The following is a 21,101-nucleotide window of genomic DNA, read 5'->3' as shown; positions in this document are numbered from 1 at the left end:
AACCAATACTATATGTTTGATATAGTTAGATATTTAACAGGTCTGAAATGAAAACAAAATCTGTGGCTGAAAGTGCACAATCAAATCCTTTGTTTTAACAATTCTTGGATTCTCTGATATTGTTTTGCAAATAGAAAACATTTACCACATGCAGCTCAGACACATCTAAGCGCACGCACGCACACAGACAATAGACAGGCCACATTTTTCATTCAGTAAACTAACAGTAACAACGCAAAATGAAGAGAAAACATCCCCCACAAAGGACTGAGTAGGTCCAAAAACGAACCCAAGCAACTCTTACCTGAACAAGGATCATGTTCAGCTTGCCAATGTACACCTTCTCTTTCTAAAAAGAAATAAAAAGAAGTAAGTCAAGGAACACGTTTCAGTTACACAACCATATCCTTTAAACACATCATGAAAAGGTAAGGTATAACAAGAGAAAATGTATGAACATGTTGATGTTTGACATTTTATATAAAATTAGTAAAGGCTGGGTTTCACCCACGAGATAAAGTCACAGGTGTTTGTAACAGAAATGTCGAGGCTGGTCATGTGCATTTGAAAGTAAACACCAAGAATTGAATTTATCCTACAATTATAACCTGCAGTAAAGTAAGCCAGACACAAATAGTCATTTCTATAATGGAGAGTTATGGTTTTTAAAGCTCACTGAAATTATTCTTTTTGAGTGCTCTTTTGGAAAATCCCCTCACAAAACCTCTAGTCTGGTGTATCTGGTTGGTTTAATAACCTTAATAAACTTGGTAAATATATCATGTTTTGTAGAGTTACATACTTGAGAATGATGCAAACACCTGAAACACGGCTGGAAAGTTGCTTGCTCAGCAGGAAGTTAAATACTAACTAGACATCATTTTGTTGTAGGTGGCATCTGCACTCCTTCATTTTTATGTTGTCTTCTTCTCCTCAGCTAACCTCTTGTTAAAGCAAACAAGTATTTAACAGTGTTCACCGTCTGGCTCTTCTGACTTCACATTTAAAATCATTTAAGGAACATTTACAAAGCACAAATCCTTTCCATTAATCAAATCTAAAACAAAATTTTACATTTTCCTTTACCTTTCAATTTACCCCCCTTTCTTGCTGTTTTTATAACAGCAATACAACCACCAAGAAAAATCAAGCTTCATTGGACTTAAAAACCTTAAAGCTAGGCCAGCATGTCATATTTTCATGTATCAATCTCTGTACTTATGAGAAAAACACTGCATTCTCCTAATGAACACCAGAAAAGCTTGCTGTCAGTTTAAATTTAAAACATTTTACAACTCCAGCCTTTTAACTGCTTGAGTGCTCACAATGGCTGAAACAGTGAGAAAAGCTGCTGAAGTCACCATAGTTGTTCTGAATTACACAGCACTCTTAGCAGCTTAAGTCATGGCTGCCCTACTAACCTGCCTGTTTAAAGTGCTGCTGCAATAAAACATGGACACAAATAACGAGAGAGGGAACAAGAGGCTGTTTGTGCAAAAATTTTTTAACATCGACGAGGTTATAAATTGTTATAAATTGTTTTTAAAGTGAATCTTCTAATATGTCTGACTTTTCCTTGAACCACAGGGAGGTTGTGTAAAATGTACACTTTAATCATTTAAACCCTTTGCTGAACTGCAAATAATAAGAGCCATATTAAACACCAGCATTTTATGTTTTATTATGATTTATAATATATACCCATTTAAAATTTCCCAGTGACATGCTTCCAAAATCCTGGAAACGTGGACTAAACTCTTTACAAAAGAAACTCAAACAATCAAACAAGAATCTGGTGGAACTTCTTTGCCTTTAAGCTAATTTGTAACATTACTGAGTACAAAAAACGCACCGCAGGCAGGATCTCTCCAACTTTACGATGGGGAGGGTCTCACCACCTTGTTCTTGACTGAATGGGCAAATTGCCCAATTGTAAAGAACCCGGGAGCAATTAAAAGATTCACAGAATCCAGACAAATCTCTGCACATAAGCGATAAGACTCCAATGTTTAACAGCCATGGACTTTGGGTCCTCAGACAGCACTGCACTGCTGTAGAAATTACTATGAATACAGTTCATCAATGCATTCACAAACACAAATAAAATGTTATTTAAAGAAGAACAAAAAGCTCTTCTCCAGACCTGAGCTCGTTTAAGGCAGACTGATGGGAAGTGGAAAATTATCCTGTGATCTGAATCAAAATGGGAAATTGTTCGTGGACACATGGGCACATCCCAGACCTGTGACCCACTCAAAACATCTGGGGCGTTATGGACACAAAGATGTGACACGGGCAGTCCTGAACTACTGACTATTTGAAATCCAGTCACGAGAATGGGAAACCAAATTCTCCAACTCTTACGGGGTGTTTCTAACAGAAGAGGTTTTGCAACATAGTAGGAACTGTTTTTGTTGTTCCATCTCGTACTATTACCCCAAGAATACAACCTATTTATAAAATATAAAGTTTACTCACCTCTACACTTGATGCATCAGATGAAGTCTTGATAATGAGCCCAACAACATACTTTTTTATACCTGGCAAATACACAGAGAATATCAGAAGATGTCCGTTAGCATGCACCAATAAAAATGTGTTCATCAGCAGTTGCCTGGAGCACATTAGTCAGTAACCCTAACACAATCTGCGGGCTCATAACTAGCTGAATCTGCCAATCATATCCCACATTTGTACTGTAGAAAAAAAAAAGGTGTGGTTCTCCATATACACACACTGTTGCAAAGCCAGTTTATAAACACGTGGACGTGAGCAGCAACTGCCACTGAACTTTCACAGGACAAAACCCTTTGGTCGGTTCAGTGGAAGTTCCATTTTCCCCCACGTGTTTTCACAGACATTCAAGATTGTCAAAGTGAGCAGAGCATCTTTAAAATGCGTTTTCAGCTCCCTCGCATTTCTCTCTAGACTGCAGCTGACTACGAAAATGTGTGTTTTGGTGTGGTGAGAGGAGCCGAAAACAAGGCAATACTCTGACACAAGGGGGGAAAAGACATACTTGCCAGTCGCCCTGCACTGGGTTTGCCACTTGAACAAAATTCAGGCATCTACGGTCAGAAGCAGGTAAGTCTTAGGTCAATGAAAAAATTAATTTTGAGCAAAATTATAGAAGAATGGAGGGAGGCAGAATCATCTGATTTGCACATGATTATCAAATTTATTTCATTATCACTGCTTTTTCCTCTGAAATGTTTTTCTAAATAAATTCTGTTCCACTGTGTTGAGACCTCTGCTATGTGCTAATGCTGATGTGTCCAATTGACAATTAGGCAATAATTAAAGGCTGAACATTAAGAACCTATAGCCATATACTGATAACACTGCAACACTTTATATAGGTTCATACGCACATTTACCTTGTCAACAACTTCGTGTAACGTTTAAAATTATCAATAAACATTTTGAAAATATAACTGACAGCAATTACCGCACTCCATTAACCCATCCCTCATTCCTCCCTGGGTACAATGTGGAAAAACTGGCTCAAAGCAACACACACAATGTGTCATTGATTTTAGAAACAACAACATATCCCATCAGAATAATGTAAGGCTAGACAACAGTAACAACGTATCTACTTTGTTTCCTCTCAAAAAATTTCCCTCACAAAGCATTAAAAACAAAATAGTGCTGGGGTGTTTTCCTTGTTTCCTCTCTAAAACTACTGCTCAAATGCAGAATCCAACCTTTCTGAGTAGCCAGTTCGAGTCAGTCGAGCAGAAAACAAACCAGCATGCTTAGTGGGGGAATACTCCTCAACATGGCAACCACACGTCACATTTACAAAGAAAAAAACTAAACAAAAACAAAACACACTAACACCATGGGAATAAATGTTTCAGGAATTTTTCCACAAAAGAAACTTTTACCTTCACACTGATTCCTGGGAAGAATCTTCCATCTGGTTTTGATAACCGTTTCCAGAATTTGGAGAGCATAGTACTGTAACACGCAAGAAAGAAGCAGCATTAGGACAAAGCTGTTATGACAGCATCCAACAATAAGAAGTGCCCACCTTTAATCCAAAAACAGTATGAAGTGGACCAGTCTGCAATAACTTGCATTTCTAAACTAGATTGCACTGAACCACATTTCATGCAGATTTTGTAGTGTGCAACACTTTCAACTTTCTTTTTTTTTTTAAATATACAAGCAGCATTATGCTGGAACACTGCAGAAGCCCTGCTGTTATTCTCAGCATCACACCAGACACAAAAAAAGGAGGAAAAAAAAAGAAAGAAAAAAGGCAACCCATTAACCAGCTTTGTCACAGATTGCTTCAAAAGGGAGTCAAATGGCCTAGAAGACACAACAAGGTTTAAACGCCTCTATCTAGGCTACATGGACCTTTGTAGGGTTGGGCATCGAGAACTGTTTTTAAAGGACAATTTGTTCAAGTGCAATATTGCTACAGGTTTCTTTTGTCCCTTAAACTGATTGTGCTTTAAGACCCCTTAAAGCAAATTCTGAGCCCACTGTGCTTCAGTCTACATTAAAGGTGGAGCATGCATCATACAAGTACCCACCACAGGAGTCTGTGGGATGTTCTGGGGCAACTGGACAACTGTACAGGTTTCCACTGCAGAACTCATATTACCTTTCTGACTGTTGTTCTTTTCAGGGAGGAAAACCTGCTGTGGGGTCGATAGGACCGGATATCCTAAAAATATAACCAGCGTTTCTGCTGCCAACTAGCAAGAGCAACATTTTAGTTAGAGCCTGACCAAAAAATTAGATATTGGACAATAGCCCTCTTTTCTCCACCTCAGACACACAAAATATAAAAATCAAATTTATTTTCTGCTCAGATCAGCTGGTTGTTGTGTTTGCCAACAGGGAGGCTGCAGCGCACCCACTGGTGGGCAACATGTTTGAAGGGTGTTTCTCTCACCTCATTTTCTTTTAGTTTTTACATTTTCATTCATCAAAGGATACTGACACATCGGAAAATGGGTCATATCAGCCAATCGCTACAGTGAAATAAAACAGAGGTTCAATATAAGCTCATACATACTGAGGAAGAATTTATGGATATATACTTTGTGGCTATTTTTCATACCTGTTAAAAGTGTCACAACAATGCCAACATTAACAACCATCAAACCTTGAGAACTCCTCGATACTAACAGTCTGTGTAAACACAGTGACTGTCTAGGTTGCTCACAATTCTACATAACCACTCTTTCACTAAAGGCATGCCATTTTCTCAGGTTCACAACTCTGTCATTACTTGTATGAAGTCAATCTGTTTTTTCTCTGGTTCCTGCAATTAAAAAAAGACAAAAGGAACAAAACCCAACCAACAAATAAGCAGTTTTAGCTGAAAATGCTGCAGATATCAAATATATACAAACACACATTTATTTGACACTTTTTGTAATACCAAAGGTTTGTCTCTGTTCCTATGAAAAATATAATTACAGCTCATGCAATAACTTGCCAGAACTACCTCATAACATTGTAAGTTCCTTCAGACTGACAATCCATCAAACTCAGTTGCATTTTTCAAACTGTATCTCGTGGATCAAATTTCACTGTGGCCCTCCAACAGAGACATACATTTTTTCGCTTATTTTAAAGCAGAGATTTTTTTTGAGACTGAAAGCCCTTTAAAATTGCAGTATTTTCAACATCTGAATTTTTTTTTTTCCCCAGACGCAGCATGTTCACAAAAAGCTAAAGCCACAGATCGCTATGAAATTCAAAATTGTTATCCCCACTGACAAATCACAAAACTTTGCCTTTAAAGGTCGTTTCTTTATAATAACCAGAATTTAAGGAAGTGAAGCACCAACCTAGCTACAAAAAAAGAAAAGAAAATAACAACAGTATCATGTTGTCGATACCCAACCCTAAACTCTAGTCCATTTTCTTTACAATGCTTCATTTCTAACTTAAATTCAACTTTACCTGGTGTGTCATAAAGAACAGCAGGACCACCACAGATTACACTAATTTAAATCACTTACTTGTGAAGCATAAAGAAATAAAAATATAATTTGTTAATCCAAGTTAGTTTATGATCTGATGTTACTTCAGCTGACTGTTTCAACTGTAGGGATCATCACTTGAGACCATGAGTCAATAAATTAAAAAAAAAAAAAGAAGAAGAAGAAGAAAAAAAAAATAGTAGTAAGAAATGACTTGTATTACAGGATGTTATTAAAGCAAGATTAACAGTGTGCTACGGACAATGGATGCTGGAAGATTAAAGGTGAAAGCTCCTTATAACAAGCTGACTGTACACCACTCGCAGGTGTCACCTGGAGCGCTGCATTAAATTCTGCCGTGTTTTATTTCACCTTTAATTACCGGACTACACAAACCACCGCGCAAGGTAAGAAGAGAGAAATTACAAGTAGGAAACTGCGAAATGCCTTGCAACATTTCAGCTCACAGAGGTGCATCTTAAGAAGAGGCCATGACGAGAGAACTCAGCTGTACCGTTTAAAAAAAAAAAAAAAGAAAGAAAAAAAAAGAAAAAAGGAAAAGCATGAGAGCGAGGTGGGAACAGTGCCATGATCCCTACAGTTGAAATTAAATCTTTTCGTGTCTCTTTACAATAGATCCTACTGACTGCAGCCTGCACCCACCCTCTGTCCAATGAAACAGATGCAATAAAAACGGATGAACAGAATTCAGTCAAAGGGAATTTAAAAAGGGTAGACCTTGTGGAGGCCTGCCGTCAAAGCCTAGCTGTGTCATGATGCACAGGATGACACACCCCTTCTCTTCCTATTACAAGCCATAAACATAATGGAACATTGTGATTAATATCAAAAAGTCACAACTTGAAATCATGACAATTTCAAATATAGCTACTGTAGTTAATTAAAAAACAAACAAACAAACAAAAAAAGGCAGACACCCAAAGTGCTTTGAAACTGGGCATTTTTCAAACTTATCACTGAAGATAGAATGCAGGATTCGAGAGGTGTTTACCTTGTTTCCTCAATTATCCCTATTTATTTGGCAAATTTATGAATTTTAAAGTGATATTGATACATCAAGAACTCAGATTAGTATTGAATGTCCGTATTAAAAGCAGTCTTACAAGCAAGCAAAAATAAATAAAATACAAATGAAAAACAAGTATCAACATTACTTTGAGGAAGTTGTGTATGATTTGCACTTCAATTAATTCATACCATGTAAATATTATTCTTTGATTATGGATATGTACTGGCTTTAACAGCACAATTCATCTGTAAATCTTTGACATCTGAATGGTTACAAAGTCAAACGTTTACCATTCACAACTGGTTGCTTAACTAGCGGTACCACCATGCAGAAGCAGCACAACATACACTTGCAAACAGATGTCCTAGAAACACACAAGACCCAAATCTTTAAATAGTTACCAAGATTCATTCGGTTTTCTTAAATCAAAAAAACATACAACCACATAAGCAGAAATGCCAAATACACTTTACATCTATGTAAATGTTAATTATTAGCAGGTGTGGAAAGTTACTTTAACCATCTTTCATAACCCTTTATATTACCACACAAACAGGATTGGCATGCATGGAGTTTTATGATAGTTGTATTTAGAGAAGTACGTTTTAATAATACAACAGTAAGATGACAGAAAGCCTCCATTGTTTGTCTGCTAGGTTCAGATCCAACAGAATTCAGAAGGACAGGGGTCCTGCATAGCTCAGCAGTTAGGGCATGAGACAAACACTGCAAGTGCATAAAGGCTGCTTCCAACAAAAAGATCCACTACAAAGTATCTTTTATATAAATGAAAGCATGGTATAGGCTAACCACTGTGACGTAGGGTGAAGCTTTTATGTTGTTTTGTGTGCTGGCTAAAAATACTTCTTCCTCAAAGTACATGCAAGTTTCCTTTCAACAGCATTTTGCAGGTAAGAGTTAACTTACTTTGGTGTTCATGTTCTGGGAGAACTCAAGGATGGTATCCACTCTCGTCCAGGCATCTGGGTGCTCTTTTAAGTGTGTCAACACTTCTTGTGCCATTCTTTGCTGTAAATCGATGAGGATAACACTTTAGAATTAACACTGAGGTGATATGAAAAGAATTGCAAGGAAAATGCAACAGTAAAGTCAACATTGTCTGTCTTACAAAAAGTCAATGTGTTACTCTCAGGTGAATGTAAAGTGGAACTTAAAAGAAGAAATTTACAAGCAGCTTCTTTCAGATATGGTGTAGAGATAGAGAGAGAGAGTGAGAGAGAGAGAAAAGGATAACATACCTGTGGTCCTACCCCATGATACAGACAGTTCACCACATTATCCAGCAGATTGATATCCAGTTTCTGGTTGAAGTCCAGCAGCTGCTGTGCTGCATGGTCTGCTAACATTGTCATAACTGCTGGCATAGAGCTCTGCAACAAGGACAGGGGGCGGGGGTCATGAGTGCACAGAACGCATTTAACAGACAAAGTCATGTGAACTGTGTGTTTAGAAACCATTCTTAACAGCTGACCGTGTAACAAACATCTGCTAGACCAACCACTGAGATGTCATTTTAAGATATTAGGCTCATGGTGTCACATGCCTGTCATGTTCAAAAAGTACAGGAAAGCTCCTGGTTCCTTTGCTGGACTCCGTTTAGGAAACTTCAAACTGGCTGAAAATACTGGACATAGTACTCTGGTTTACACCAGGAGCCCAGGGACTCGAGCAGCAAAAGCCAAAATAACTTAAAATCAATCTCAGTATAATTCCAAACCTTTTATTAGAGAAAGAGAGTTACAGCGCCACGTTATCTTTAAAAAAAAACAGGCCAGTATTGATCCGTAAACAGATGAGTGCACTATTCAGAAAGCCGAAGTCAATGACACTGCGCTTTTGCTTTAAACAAACAACTTAACAGCTGACTCAGACACAGTTACAAGCAGGCTTTTAATCCGTCCGTGGTGCCTGCGTTGTTTCACTAACCAAGCACTCATTTCTACAACTGCATTAGTATCATTAAATGAGCCACGTGCCGCATATACTATCCGACGTCACGTTGTTTACGTCTGTAAAACACCGAGCACACCGCGAATGACTGGCAGCAACAGTTAAAAAAACAACAAACGCATCTTACAACCACGTCTACCTAGTAGCATCACCCGCTAATTTAAAAAAAAAGAGAGAGAGCGAGAGAGCACAAGCGCGTCTCCCGCACACATTAACCAGCCACTAGGATTCACCCCACACATGTGCTCCCTCACTGCTCACTCCAACCACTCCCACCGAGGATACCAGGGACGGAGGGTGCTCATAAATAAATTTTACTCGCTGTGTCGTCACCGCTGTTTAGAGAAGTTAGCGCTTCTTGCTGCGACTCTACTCCAAAGACTAGAAACGATTATGGGCCATTTTCCGGTACAGTACGGTAAAGTTAATACTGACGCCGTTTAGCACCTAGCAACATCAACTCGACATCCGCTCGCATCACGTACACGAGTGATGCTGCCTCGGTGGGAGAGGCGCGGATTTAATCTCACGCAGTTTGGTGCTCGTCTGCAGCGTCGCACGTAACGTCAAAAGAGGTAGTCTGATTATGCGTTTAGTTCAGTAAAGTTACAACACTTTCTCTGACAGCCAGCGTTAGCTTATTTTTAAGTGGCAAATGCTAGCAAGCGGACAGCCGATGGCTATTTGGTTATCCCCACTGATGCCATTGCATTCTGAATTAGCATGTCGTTACATGAGCTTAAAGGCAAATTACAAGATAACACAGGTTAATGTGCACACCAAGATGCATTTTATTCTCTATAAAGGGTAAAGCCAAGACACGTTAATCACAGCATGGCAGGTTCGTACTTCACCCCAGTTACCTACCTAATATCCGAGGCTCTGACTGAAAAGAGTGGCGTTTGCCAAAAAAAAAAGCTACTAGGTACTTTGAGTACTTCAGAGTATCTGATGATTACAAAAGATTTCCTATCTCTGCAGCGTTGACTATCTCCAGCTCCAGTAGTGAATGATGTCTGGCTGGTAAGAACCACTGATGTGGATTCCAAAACTACTATCACAGTAGACCTAACAATCTGTTACTCCGATACATTTTACGAAACTAAGTAAACCTTGATTCACTAATTTATTCTTTACTCTAATAATTTTCCAGCAGGGTGGTATAGAGGTTGTGTGCCTGCGCCTCCTCTCTTCTCTCCTCTCAAGCAACTAACTCGCAACCGGTTGAAACCGGTTCAGACTGGGAGATTCCATCTCGGTTTAGTTTTCAGCCGATGGCGCCGCGTAAAGTTTGGACTTAGGTTACGCCCAGGCCGCGCTGTGATTGGCTGTGTCTCTGGCGAAGACTTCCTACTTGGCGTCCCATTGAAGGATCGGCCTGTCAGTTTATTTCAATTCGCACAAGCGCCCACGCGACTACTCCGCCCGGAGAGAAAAAGAGGGCAGACTCCCTTGCAGAATGGACTTCTACACGACTCCGTTTTACAGAATGGCGAATAACTTCTCGACCCGACTTTCGTGTCAAAACTGAGCTTTAACATAAACATTTCAATTATTTGAGCAATTACAAGAAATAACTGGAGCGCGAGCGTGCAGCACGCGGAGCAAAAGTAATGGCGTTTGATGTTTGTTATCCATTTAAGCCTCTCTGTGGAAGTTTTGCTATTTTGAAGCCAAATATAGCCAGAAGGCAGAGTGCCTAGTTCATGCAGGTAGCCTGTTGGTTTGAATGATGTGATAAACCGCAACTACCATTCATTTTGCCTGTTGCTCGTAAGCTGGTAATTTTCCACCAGCCACGAGTGGGCGTGGTTACATGATCATGAACGCACGGGGTTAGAAAAACGACCTGGAGCAGAATTTGTTTCCCCGAATGGGTAACGCTACCAAAGTGAACGGGGGACATTATGTGTGTATATATATATATATATAGTGTCAGCAGCAGCCGGACGGTAAATGCAGAAACGCTGTCTTGTATTTTCCTATTTGAGCGCCATATATTCAATGCACCGCTGTCAATGGAGGACGCAAACGTGACAGCGTTTTTTTTTCCCTCCTCTGTGGTCACGTGGTCCAGCGCGCTACTTGATGGAAAAATACTGGATTTGGTGTGTAGCGGAGACAGTACACAGCCCAGTAAAGTCATTCTGAGAGGATATTTCGAAGGGCGTTTTGAATGTTTACCCAGCAACACTATCTACCGCTCATTCTTTATGTTTCTTAGAAACCTGTAAGACTCGCTTTTTATTATTATTATTATTATGATGATGATGTCAAAGTAGTCAGAGGTGGGAAGTAATATCTATTTTTAAAGTCCAAGTCGGACTGAGATGCACGTCAGTCAGTGAAATTGCGCAAACTGCAAGAAAATCCATTACCAGTCGGGTTGTTTCAGAGTTGCACGCTGCTCATGAGAAGCGTACGTGTTATGTTATAGTGCATGTCATGATGATACACTACAAGGGGAACTGACTGCACACAACTTGCAGTGTAATGTCAAAGCTATTCGTATTAATGAAAAGTTTTTTTTCTTTTTGCATATTTTCCATGTCGAAAATAAGTTATGTTATTTCACCTGTTCTGCCAGTGTGCCAATGGCGTCCCAGTGTCCTTGGATCAGCCTCACACCTCAGACAGTTGGCCTATATCCGAGCCTTTGTTATTAACAAACAAGATTTCAAAGCCTATTATCTATGTGTGGAGTCATGCACGCCATTTGCTTTGCCCTCCGTCCTGTCACAGAGTGCCTGACCCTCAGGAGGACAGGATGTGCACATTTCTAGATACAAACAGGTCATCCTGCTTTTTGGGAATGTAATAGACTAGGCAAAGCTATCTGAAGTCCAATTTATATTATGTGCAAGGTAAGACATATTAACATTGGGATATGCTTTAACTGTGGTGGCTTATCATTTACATATAGTGCATGCACATAGTTGTCCACCCTTGTGAGTTTGACAGTTGTAATATATATATGCAAACAAATAAGTAAGTATGATAGACTGCTATTTTTAATGCCCAACAGGAAAGTGTAAGTGCAAATCAACAAACCTCCAAGTAGGTGTGTGACCTCTGCAGGAAAAAGTGTCAGGTACAATTTATAGCGAAGCCTCAGATATTGAAAAATGGATCTAAACCCATACCACAGCTGAAGGCTGATTTTTTTTTTTTTTTTTTTTTTTCCCATAAAGCCAGAAAAGCTTTTTTTAAACATCAGCCGTGTCTTCACTGTAGGGTCCACCAGTGCCCTTATCATAGAAAGTAGGCCACACTGTTTAAAGTTTATGTCACTCTGATATCATTAAAAATAGATGTAGTACTATGAAAATCCTCATCGTGTCATTCATTTTCCCACCCTACACGAGCCCAGCTGCCCGCAGGGCCTCACTGTCCACACAAATGAGGTTCTCTGGTAGAGCGGTGCTGGAATTTATTTTCAAACATGTGTGAAGTTTGGAGGTAACCAAGCTCGATCAGGCACAGGCTGGTTAAAGCTTGTTCTCTCTGGCTGGAGCCTAGTAGGACATTTACATATATTATCGTTGCACCACACTAGTGGGCTGACCTCTATGTGGCAATCAACTTAAAAAAAAAAAAACATATTGAAAGTTGTTGTGCTGGCTCATACTCCTCTTGTCCCAGTGCCCGAATGGTCAGCTTTGGCATGCAGGTCTATGATAGGAAAAGGAGAAATGAAAAGTGGTGCATAATTTCAGGGTATTATTGCGCAATGATTCCAGTGTGACAGAAAAAGTCAACTTGTTGTCAACTCTGTGGGCTGTTTAAACAATGCGTTTTACTTGCTTGTACCAGCTGCTGGTCGGTACAGGAAACTAATCTGTGCTACAGAGAATAAAAACACTCATTGTTTTTTGATTAGCCTCTGACTCTAGCCCATGTTAAAGTCAGGACCTTATAAACAATTAATAGCGCCATCTCCTGCTGTAGAAGTGTTTCACACTCCTGTGTCTAAGATGTGATTTTGGAGTGCCATCTGCTGGAGAAATGGCTTCTTTTTTTTGCTATCGCTGAGATCAAATCTCAAAGCAGTATTTCTATTTCCATTGTATTTGCAATATTGAGGTATTATAATTTTCTGAGCTTTGTCCACAGTCTTACAAATTTGGATCTTGGGTGTCATTTTAATGAGCTGTAGAAAGTCTAATGGTCTCTTAAAGTGTGTGTTGGTTATCTGGGTTACCAAAAAATTCTGGGTTCCAAACCAAAGTTAACTTATCAAATTGAAGCTTAAATCAGTGCTCATATGGAGACCTTTGCTGTAGGCAATACACATAGATATTTTGTTCATTCAAAATAGTCAACAGGGTCGCAAGAAGCGTGTGGAAAAACCAAAGCGCATAATAACTGCCCATGAACTGAGAAAAGTCAAGCGTGCAGCTGCCAAGATGCCACTTGCCACCAGTTTGGCCATATTTCAGAGCTGCAACATCACTGGAGTGCCCAAAAGCACAAGGTGTGCAATACTCAGAGACATGGCCAAGGTAAGAAAGGCTGAAAGACGACCACCACTGAACAAGACACACAAGCTGAAACGTCAAGACTGGGCCAAGAAATATCTCAAGACTGGTTTTTCTAAGGTTTTATGGACTGATGAAATGAGAGTGAGTCTTGATGGGCCAGATGGATGGGCCCGTGGCTGGATTGGTAAAGGGCAGAGAGCTCCAGTCCGACTCAGACGCCAGCAAGGTGGAGGTGGAGTACTGGTTTGGGCTGCTATCATCAAAGATGAGCTTGTGGGGCCTTTTCGGGTTGAGGATGGAGTCAAGCTCAACTCCCAGTCCTACTGCCAGTTTCTGGAAGACACCTTCTTCAAGCAGTGGTGCAGGAAGAAGTCTGCATCCTTCAAGAAAAACATGATTTTCATGCAGGACGATGCTCCATCACACGCGTCCAAGTACTCCACAGCGTGGCTGGCAAGAAAGGGTATAAAAGAAGAAAAACTAATGACATGGCCTCCTTGTTCACCTGATCTGAACCCCATTGAGAACCTGTGGTCCATCATCAAATGTGAGATTTACAAGGAGGGAAAACAGTACACCTCTCTGAACAGTGTCTGGGAGGCTGTGGTTGCTGCTGCACGCAATGTTGATGGTGAACAGATCAAAACACTGACAGAATCCAAGGATGGCAGGCTTTTGAGTGTCCTTGCAAAGAAAGGTGGCTATATTGGTCGCTGATTTGTTTTTGTTTTGTTTTTGAATGTCAGAAATGTATATTTGTGAATGTGGAGATGTTATATTGGTGTCACTGGTAAAAATAAATCATTGAAATGGGTATATATTTGTTTTTTGTTAAGTTGCCTAATAATTATGCACAGTAATAGTCACCTGCACACACAGATATCCCCCTAAAATAGCTAAAACTAAAAACTACTTCCAAAAACATTCAGCTTTGATATTAATGAGTTTTTTGGGTTCATTGAGAACATGGTTGTTGTTCAATAATAAAATTATTCCTCAAAAATACAACTTGCCTAATAATTCTGCACTCCCCGTATAGGCACATAACACATCAGTTACAGGCAAATGTTGTGCAAAAGCTCAGTGCTAAAATCCAAGTGTCACATAGTGTTACTAGCGACAGAGGTTACCTGTTGAAAGCTTACACTGAAGATTGTTTGTTTGGGTTTTTTAGCCCAAATTCAGTACCCTGAGGAGCTGGAATTTATGAATGTTAGATGATCAGCAGCTCAGGCATGAAGTGTTAGGCCGCTTAAAATCACAGAGCGGGGTCAGTGGATGCCGAGGCACGTGCTGCACCGAGGTCACCAACTTTCTGCAGATTCAATTACTACAGACTAGAGGTCTGCATTCCCGCGGCTGTCCCGCGGGAGCCGCGGGACCCGACCAGATTTCTTGCGGCGCGGGAATAAATTTCCAAATAAAATGCGGTAGCGGTCGGTAACTCTGGTGTAATTTGAACGGGAGCGGGCGGTCTGAAAATATAGCGTGCCCGACATTTTTTCGGAACAGCATATCTGTGATTTCCTCATTCTAATTGAGCACTGGTACAGCCAGTGCTCACGCCTGTTACACGCACTGAGCGCATGGATCAGTGCTTTTTGCAGTAAGGCAAGGCAAGGCAAGTTTATTTGTATAGCACAATTCAACAACAAGGTGATTCAAAGTGCTTTACAGAGACATTAGAAACAAGAACAAATAAAAAGCATGATTTAAAATTGATTAAAACAAGCAAATAAACTAACTAACTAATTAACAAACAAACAAACAAACAAACAAACAAAACAGTATATAAAATCAAAACAGATAAAATCAGAACAGTAGATAAAATCAGTAGTTAAATGTAAGTTTTGAAATTTAAGCTTAAAGTGTGGATTTGGTGCTTTATTCAAATGCAGCTGAGAACAGGTGAGTCTTCAACCTGGATTTAAATAAACTGAGTGTTTCAGCTGATCTGAGGCTTTCTGGGAGTTTGTTCCAGATATAAGGAGCATAAAAGCTGAATGCAGCTTCTCCGTGTCTGGTTCTGACTCTGGGAACTGATAAAAGACCGGATCCAGATGACCTGAGGGATCTGGATGGTTCATACTGGGTCAGGAGGTCATTGATGTATTTTGGTCCTAAACCATTCAGAGCTTTATAGGCCAGCATCAGAACTTTAAAGTCTATCCTCTGACGGACAGGCAGCCAGTGTAAGGACCTCAGAGCTGGACTGATGTGGTCCACTTTTTTGGTCTTAGTGAGGACTCGAGCAGCAGAGTTCTGAATGAGCTGTAGTTGTCTGACTGATTTTTTAGGTAGACCTGTAAAGATGCTGTTACAGTAATCAAGCCTACTAAAGATGAATGCATGGACTAGTTTTTCCAGGTCCTGTTGAGACATCAGATCTTTTATCCTTGATATATTCTTGAGGTGATAGTAAGCTGACTTTGTTATTGTCTTAATGTGTTTTTCTAAGTTTAGGTCTGCATCCATCACTACACCCAAATTTCTCGCCTGGTTTGTGGTTTTTAGATGTATAGATTGAAGTTCTCTGGTGACCCGTAATCGTTTTTCTTTGGCGCCAAAGACTATTACCTCAGTTTTGTTTTTGTTTAGCTGGAGAAAATTGTGGCACAACCAGTCATTGATTTCCTCAATGCATTTACCAAGAGCCTGTACAGGGCCTCGGTCTCCTGGTGACATTGTGATATATATTTGTGTGTCATCTGCATAGCTGTGATAGTTTATTTTGTTGTTGTTTATAATCTGTGCCAGTGGGAGCATGTAGATGTTAAACAGAAGGGGTCCCAAGATGGAACCTTGGGGAACTCCACATGTGATACTTGTCTGCTCAGATGTGAAGTTACCTATTGATACAAAGTATTTCCTGTTTTCTACGTATGTTTTGAACCAGTTTAGTACAGTTCCTGAAAGACCTGTCCAGTTCTCCAGTCGTTTGAGTAATATGTTGTGGTCAACTGTATCAAATGCTGCACTGAGATCCAGTAAAACTAGGACTGACATTTTTCCACTGTCTGTATTCAGACATATGTCATTAAACACTTTGGTCAGAGCGGTTTCAGTGCTGTGGTTCTGTCTAAAACCTGACTGGAAGGCATCGTAGCAATTATTCTGTTTTAAGAAGTAACTGAGCTGTTGAGAAACTGCTTTTTCAATGATCTTACTTAAAAACGGGAGATTTGAGATCGGCCTGTAGTTGTTCATTTGTGTCTTGTCAAGATTGTCCTTTTTCAGTATAGGTTTGATTACAGCAGTTTTTAGTGATTCTGGAAACACACCTGATAATAAAGAAAAGTTGACGATCTGTAACAGGTCTGACTCTAAAGTCTTTGAGACCTTTTTGAAAAAACTTGTTGGCAGGACATCTAAACAGCAGGAGGAGGAGTTCAGTTTACCTAAGATGTCCTCCAGGTCTTTGCTGTTAATAGGTTGAAACTGTTTCATGGTGTTTAAACAGTTTTTTGGTGGACACAGTAGGCCACAATGCTGTATTTGTTTTTATTTATTTTATTTTTGCAACACGTTTTCCATGTTAAAAGATAAATGTTGCATGTTGACAGATAAATGCATCTTGTTTAAGAAAAATAAATACAATCATTGCACAACCTGCAGTTTTATCTGTTATCTCTATTTTTTGGTGGTACCCCATTTAAATGTGAGATTTTGGAAACCAGATCTAAATTTAGCGGGAACGGTCGGGTCGGGTAGAAAATTATTCTAAGCGGGCAGCGGGTGAACAAAGACTGAATATACAGCGGGAGCGGTCGGGTGCGGTACAAAACCTTGCGGGAGCGGGACTAAAAAAACATTCCCGCGCAGACCTCTACTACAGACCTCCAAACGTCATGTGACCTTCAGATTAGCTCAACAATAGTGCACAGAGAGCTTCATGAAATGAGTTTTCATGGCATCTAAGCCTTACATCTCCAAGTGCAATGCTGGATGTAGTGGTGTAAAGCACACTGCCACTGGACTGTAGAGTGCAGACGTGTTCTCTGGAGTGACAAATCACGCTTCTCAGTCTGACAATCCAATGAACATCTGGGTTTGGCAGTTGCAAAGAGGATGAAAGCAATGGGCCTTATAATGATCTGAGTCTGACTTATACCTGCCATAGAGGTATAAGATGTAACAAATCAGATTCTAGCCACAACTGTCTGTTTAGTCAAGTTTAGCCAGTCAAAAAGAAAAAAAAATTAACTGTCTGCCCAGGCAGCCAGCCTACGTCATACGGCACACACACTGAATATTCAACTCCATTTGGATGGTAGCTGATAGAAAGTGTAGTTCTTACACTTTGATCTGCGCACAGTAAATGCATTTGGATGTTGTACAGCAGGAGCAGAGCCAAAGTAGCCACTGTGATTTTCAAAGTAAAGCTGCCGAAACACAGCTGTGTGTTTAAGAATTGTTAAATAAGTTCAGTTTTTAGTATTTTCCTTTAAGTGCTGGTACGTTTTACTAGCACAATACTAAGATTACATGTTTTTTTCTTAATGTCAGTCTCTTTACCTTCGAGTTCGGTTTGATTGGCACTTGTTTTCTGCCTCAGCTCTGTCACTGCTTCCTTGTGCAAACAGGGCCTGGAGGGATTTAAAAACATGGACACAGACAATTCAACTATTGAAGAGAGTATGTTGAGATGATAGAAGAGGCACTTTGATGACCTGATGAATCCAGAGTTAGTGTTTTGGAGATAAAGGTAGAGAGGCAAGACTGAGATTTGGACATGTTGAGAAGATGGATAGTGGATATATTTGACAAAGGATATTGAAGATGGAGCTTCCAGGCAGGAGGAAAAGAAGATCACAGAGAAGATTTGTGGATGTAGGGGAGGATGATCTGACCCCTGACCCCTAGGGAAAGGTTAAACTCATCTGGTAGTTCATGAATTCAACAGCAGGTGGCACTGTTGAATAAAATAATGACTTGAGTTTCAAACCTTCAGCAGCTCATGTGCTCAAGAACAGCTTCTAAATGCAAAACAACACATGAGACCATCTGTGGAAGTGATAAGAAGGTCACTATGCATCAACAATTTTACACAGGATCATATGTTAGTAGATTTTTTTTATTGTGAAATCTAATTAATGGGTGAAAAAGATCTAAGATCAGCGACAAAGGACAGCTGGACCAACTGAATATACATTGAAAAGAGGTGAGTAAAGGAAGTAAATGTAGTCGGGTGCAGTGGAACAGCAGAAGCAAAGAAGTGTTCCAAGACGAGGCTCATTAATCTCGTTTAAAAAATGGTATAAAGGCTGATCTTCTTATACACGAGTGTGACTCTCCTGAGTGTGTCTCTATCAGCCATTCACAGCAGCTCCAACATTGCTTGCAAAGCCAACAAATTTTTTCAGTTTCACAATTGCAGGATGTCGCAGACGGCAGCCTTGATGCATAGCTGCAAATGAAAAAGTTTAAAAAAGAAGTAGAATTCACCTTTGTGAGGAGACATTCCCGGCAAATCACGCTGTTTTGATAGGTACAGTGGAACAAGAGGGTTTTAGGGGGGAGGAGAAACACATTATACTGTAAGTACTTTTAAAAAAACATTCCTACACTGTACAGCTGTAAGTTATTTTAAGTATTTAGTAATTTGGGGTGTTTAGAGAAAAGGGTTTATGTGACGTAAGCCAGTAAACTAAAGTGATGAAGGAGTTTTGAAGGAAGTTAGGCAGCTACAATGAAGCCATTGTAATGCTCTCTAAGAAAGGGTTCAGATGGGATCCTGAAGGCAACAATGAATCAATGCTCAGTGTTTTCTTTTAATCTGTGAAAATACAGAAATAATCACAATCTTTTAAAGAACTCCTGTTTCTACTGCAGAATGAATGTGGCACTAATCTGCTGATATTGACTTTGTCTGTCATCATTTCCCTCTGGTCATCACCACGAGGACATTTTAATTTGTGGAAACACAGTATTCAGCCACCTTTCTGCAAACAACAACAACAACAACAACAACAACAAACAAAAGGCATTCCCAGCTGTACTTTGTATGTCTACAGTCAAATATGTGAAAACCACTTTTCTTTTCATGTCATGACTTTAAGTAACAGTAAGGCATTTTTACATTCACGCGTCACTTGAGTCCAGAATTGCTGTTAAATAGTTGAACAAAACGCATCACTCGCCCTGGACGTGTGAGTCCATGTTTTCTATTTCACAACATGAAATATTATTTAGAATATGAATGGGGTCTGAATGCCAAAATTAAGTTAGTTCTGCTGTAAGGTGCAGATTTGCATCATGTTGCTAGGAAACAAACTGGTTTGAATCAAATTTATTTTCAAAGCTGTAACGGTGTCTTACTTTTAGGATTTCTGTCACAGGCCTACACTTGGTTACAACTCTGCTTATTTTACAAATTTGTTTTTGTTTTTCTTCAGTTGACATGTGACCAAATCTGCACTCAAAAGCTGTATTCTGAAATTACAGTTAAGTTTTGATGCATAATTGCAATGGACGCCATCAGATATGAAAACTGCTATGCACCCAGTGAGGTTTCCAAACAGACGGTTCCTTCAGACTGGAGAAATGTTGAGTGGACCGACGTACGTTTCCCTTCTGCTTTCTGAGGATCATAACAGGACGTCAGCTCTGTGCTTTGCTGTCTGACTCTGTGCTTTACTCTGACAGAAAATGAAAGTCTATCTGAATTCTGACCAAGCTGTTACTGCCAAGGATCTGCTCAGCATGTTCTCATCTTTTGGATGTGTCATCTCTGTTCAGGTAACTGTCTTACAAACGTGCTTTAGAAATGCAAAATTCACTTTCATTTGCTTCACGATTTTCCTCTCGTACTTCAGACGATTGTGAAAAACAATCACAGATACGGGATGGTGCATTACCGCAGTGCCGATGAAGCTGCCGTGGCTTTGAGGGAAATGAAGAGCAGCACCAAAGTCTTCTTCGTAGCTCAAGTAGGCATCAGGGAGGTCAGAGAGGGCCCCAAGGATAAAAGATCCGAACGTCCCCATCGAGCACCACCAGGCAGCTGTAGTTACCGCCCACTGCACAGACGTCCCATTCTGTGGGAACCACTGTTTCCAGCTTACAGACAGGTAATGAAACATTTGGACTCCCACAAAAAAGAAAAAAAATCTAAAGGTTTGTTTTTTTTATGGCTGATGATGGATGTTTTGATAATTTTATGAAATCTTTTGTTTTTCTCTCGTCAGACTGTGTCTATTGAAATTGATAACCTCCCACGATCTTGGTATGAAAGAGACCTGCTGCTCAGCCTCCTCCCTCCGACCACCATTGATGTAAAGGTGCTTACTCTCCAGCATTTAAAAGCACTGATTCAGAGAAATACATATGTACACAGCACTGAAAGTTTTAAATACTGTTTCTATTGTTTTAACATGTATGCTCTGTATTATGACCGTGCAGATATTTAAGAGAAAAGCCTGTGTGGTCTTGCCGGACTTCTCCAGTGCCTTGAGGCTCAGAGATTTGTTAAACAGTGCCCTTCACCACCTCCGCTTTATCTTTTCACCTCGTGGAAGACGGAGGTGCCCCACAGTGAAGATATCAGCAGCCGGCACCGTGCTCTGCTCTCGGTGACCTGTGACCTCTGCATGCTGTTACATATACAGATCAACACAAAAGCAACAATAACACAACTTCAGTATAATAATAAATGTAAATGCTGCTGTA

At 40.0% G+C, this 21,101-nt stretch overlaps 2 protein-coding genes across 7 annotated transcripts in view; one reads left to right on the top strand and one right to left on the bottom strand.

Moving 5' to 3' along the window:
• The window catches only part of xpo1b (exportin 1 (CRM1 homolog, yeast) b), a 26,081-nt gene extending 14,586 nt beyond the window's left edge, over window positions 1-11,495 (bottom strand). The window contains exons 1-6 of one of the 5 annotated variants that reach the window (XM_026190726.1): window positions 9,820-11,495; window positions 8,241-8,372; window positions 7,909-8,010; window positions 3,891-3,963; window positions 2,479-2,540; window positions 305-349 (exon numbers count right to left, since the gene is read on the bottom strand). In XM_026190726.1, coding sequence (XP_026046511.1) covers window positions 305-349; window positions 2,479-2,540; window positions 3,891-3,963; window positions 7,909-8,010; window positions 8,241-8,366 — 408 coding nt within the window. In that variant the 5' untranslated portion in view covers window positions 8,367-8,372; window positions 9,820-11,495. Of the gene's footprint in view, window positions 1-304; window positions 350-2,478; window positions 2,541-3,019; window positions 3,069-3,890; window positions 3,964-4,618; window positions 4,901-6,689; window positions 6,752-7,908; window positions 8,011-8,240; window positions 8,373-8,545; window positions 9,258-9,819 lie in introns of those variants that run through there. The other 4 variants (XM_026190727.1, XM_026190728.1, XM_026190729.1 and 1 more) reach the window with 4 other exon arrangements.
• On the top strand, window positions 9,389-21,101 carry LOC113035270 (uncharacterized). 2 transcript variants are annotated; one of them, XM_026190731.1, is made up of 6 exons: window positions 9,389-9,527; window positions 19,829-19,993; window positions 20,079-20,171; window positions 20,249-20,503; window positions 20,621-20,713; window positions 20,835-21,101. In XM_026190731.1, exons 2-6 carry the CDS (start codon window positions 19,901-19,903, stop codon window positions 21,006-21,008), a joined length of 708 nt encoding a protein of 235 aa, XP_026046516.1. In that variant the 5' UTR covers window positions 9,389-9,527; window positions 19,829-19,900; the 3' UTR covers window positions 21,009-21,101. The 2 variants fall into 2 exon arrangements, with proteins under 2 accessions (XP_026046516.1, XP_026046517.1); XM_026190732.1 differs by lacking the exon at window positions 9,389-9,527 and adding an exon at window positions 11,528-11,816.

The sequence above is a fragment of the Astatotilapia calliptera genome, chromosome 13, assembly GCF_900246225.1.
Source record: "Astatotilapia calliptera chromosome 13, fAstCal1.2, whole genome shotgun sequence".
NCBI classification, from domain to species: domain Eukaryota; kingdom Metazoa; phylum Chordata; class Actinopteri; order Cichliformes; family Cichlidae; genus Astatotilapia; species Astatotilapia calliptera.
This window is presented reverse-complemented; position numbering and strand designations above follow the sequence as displayed.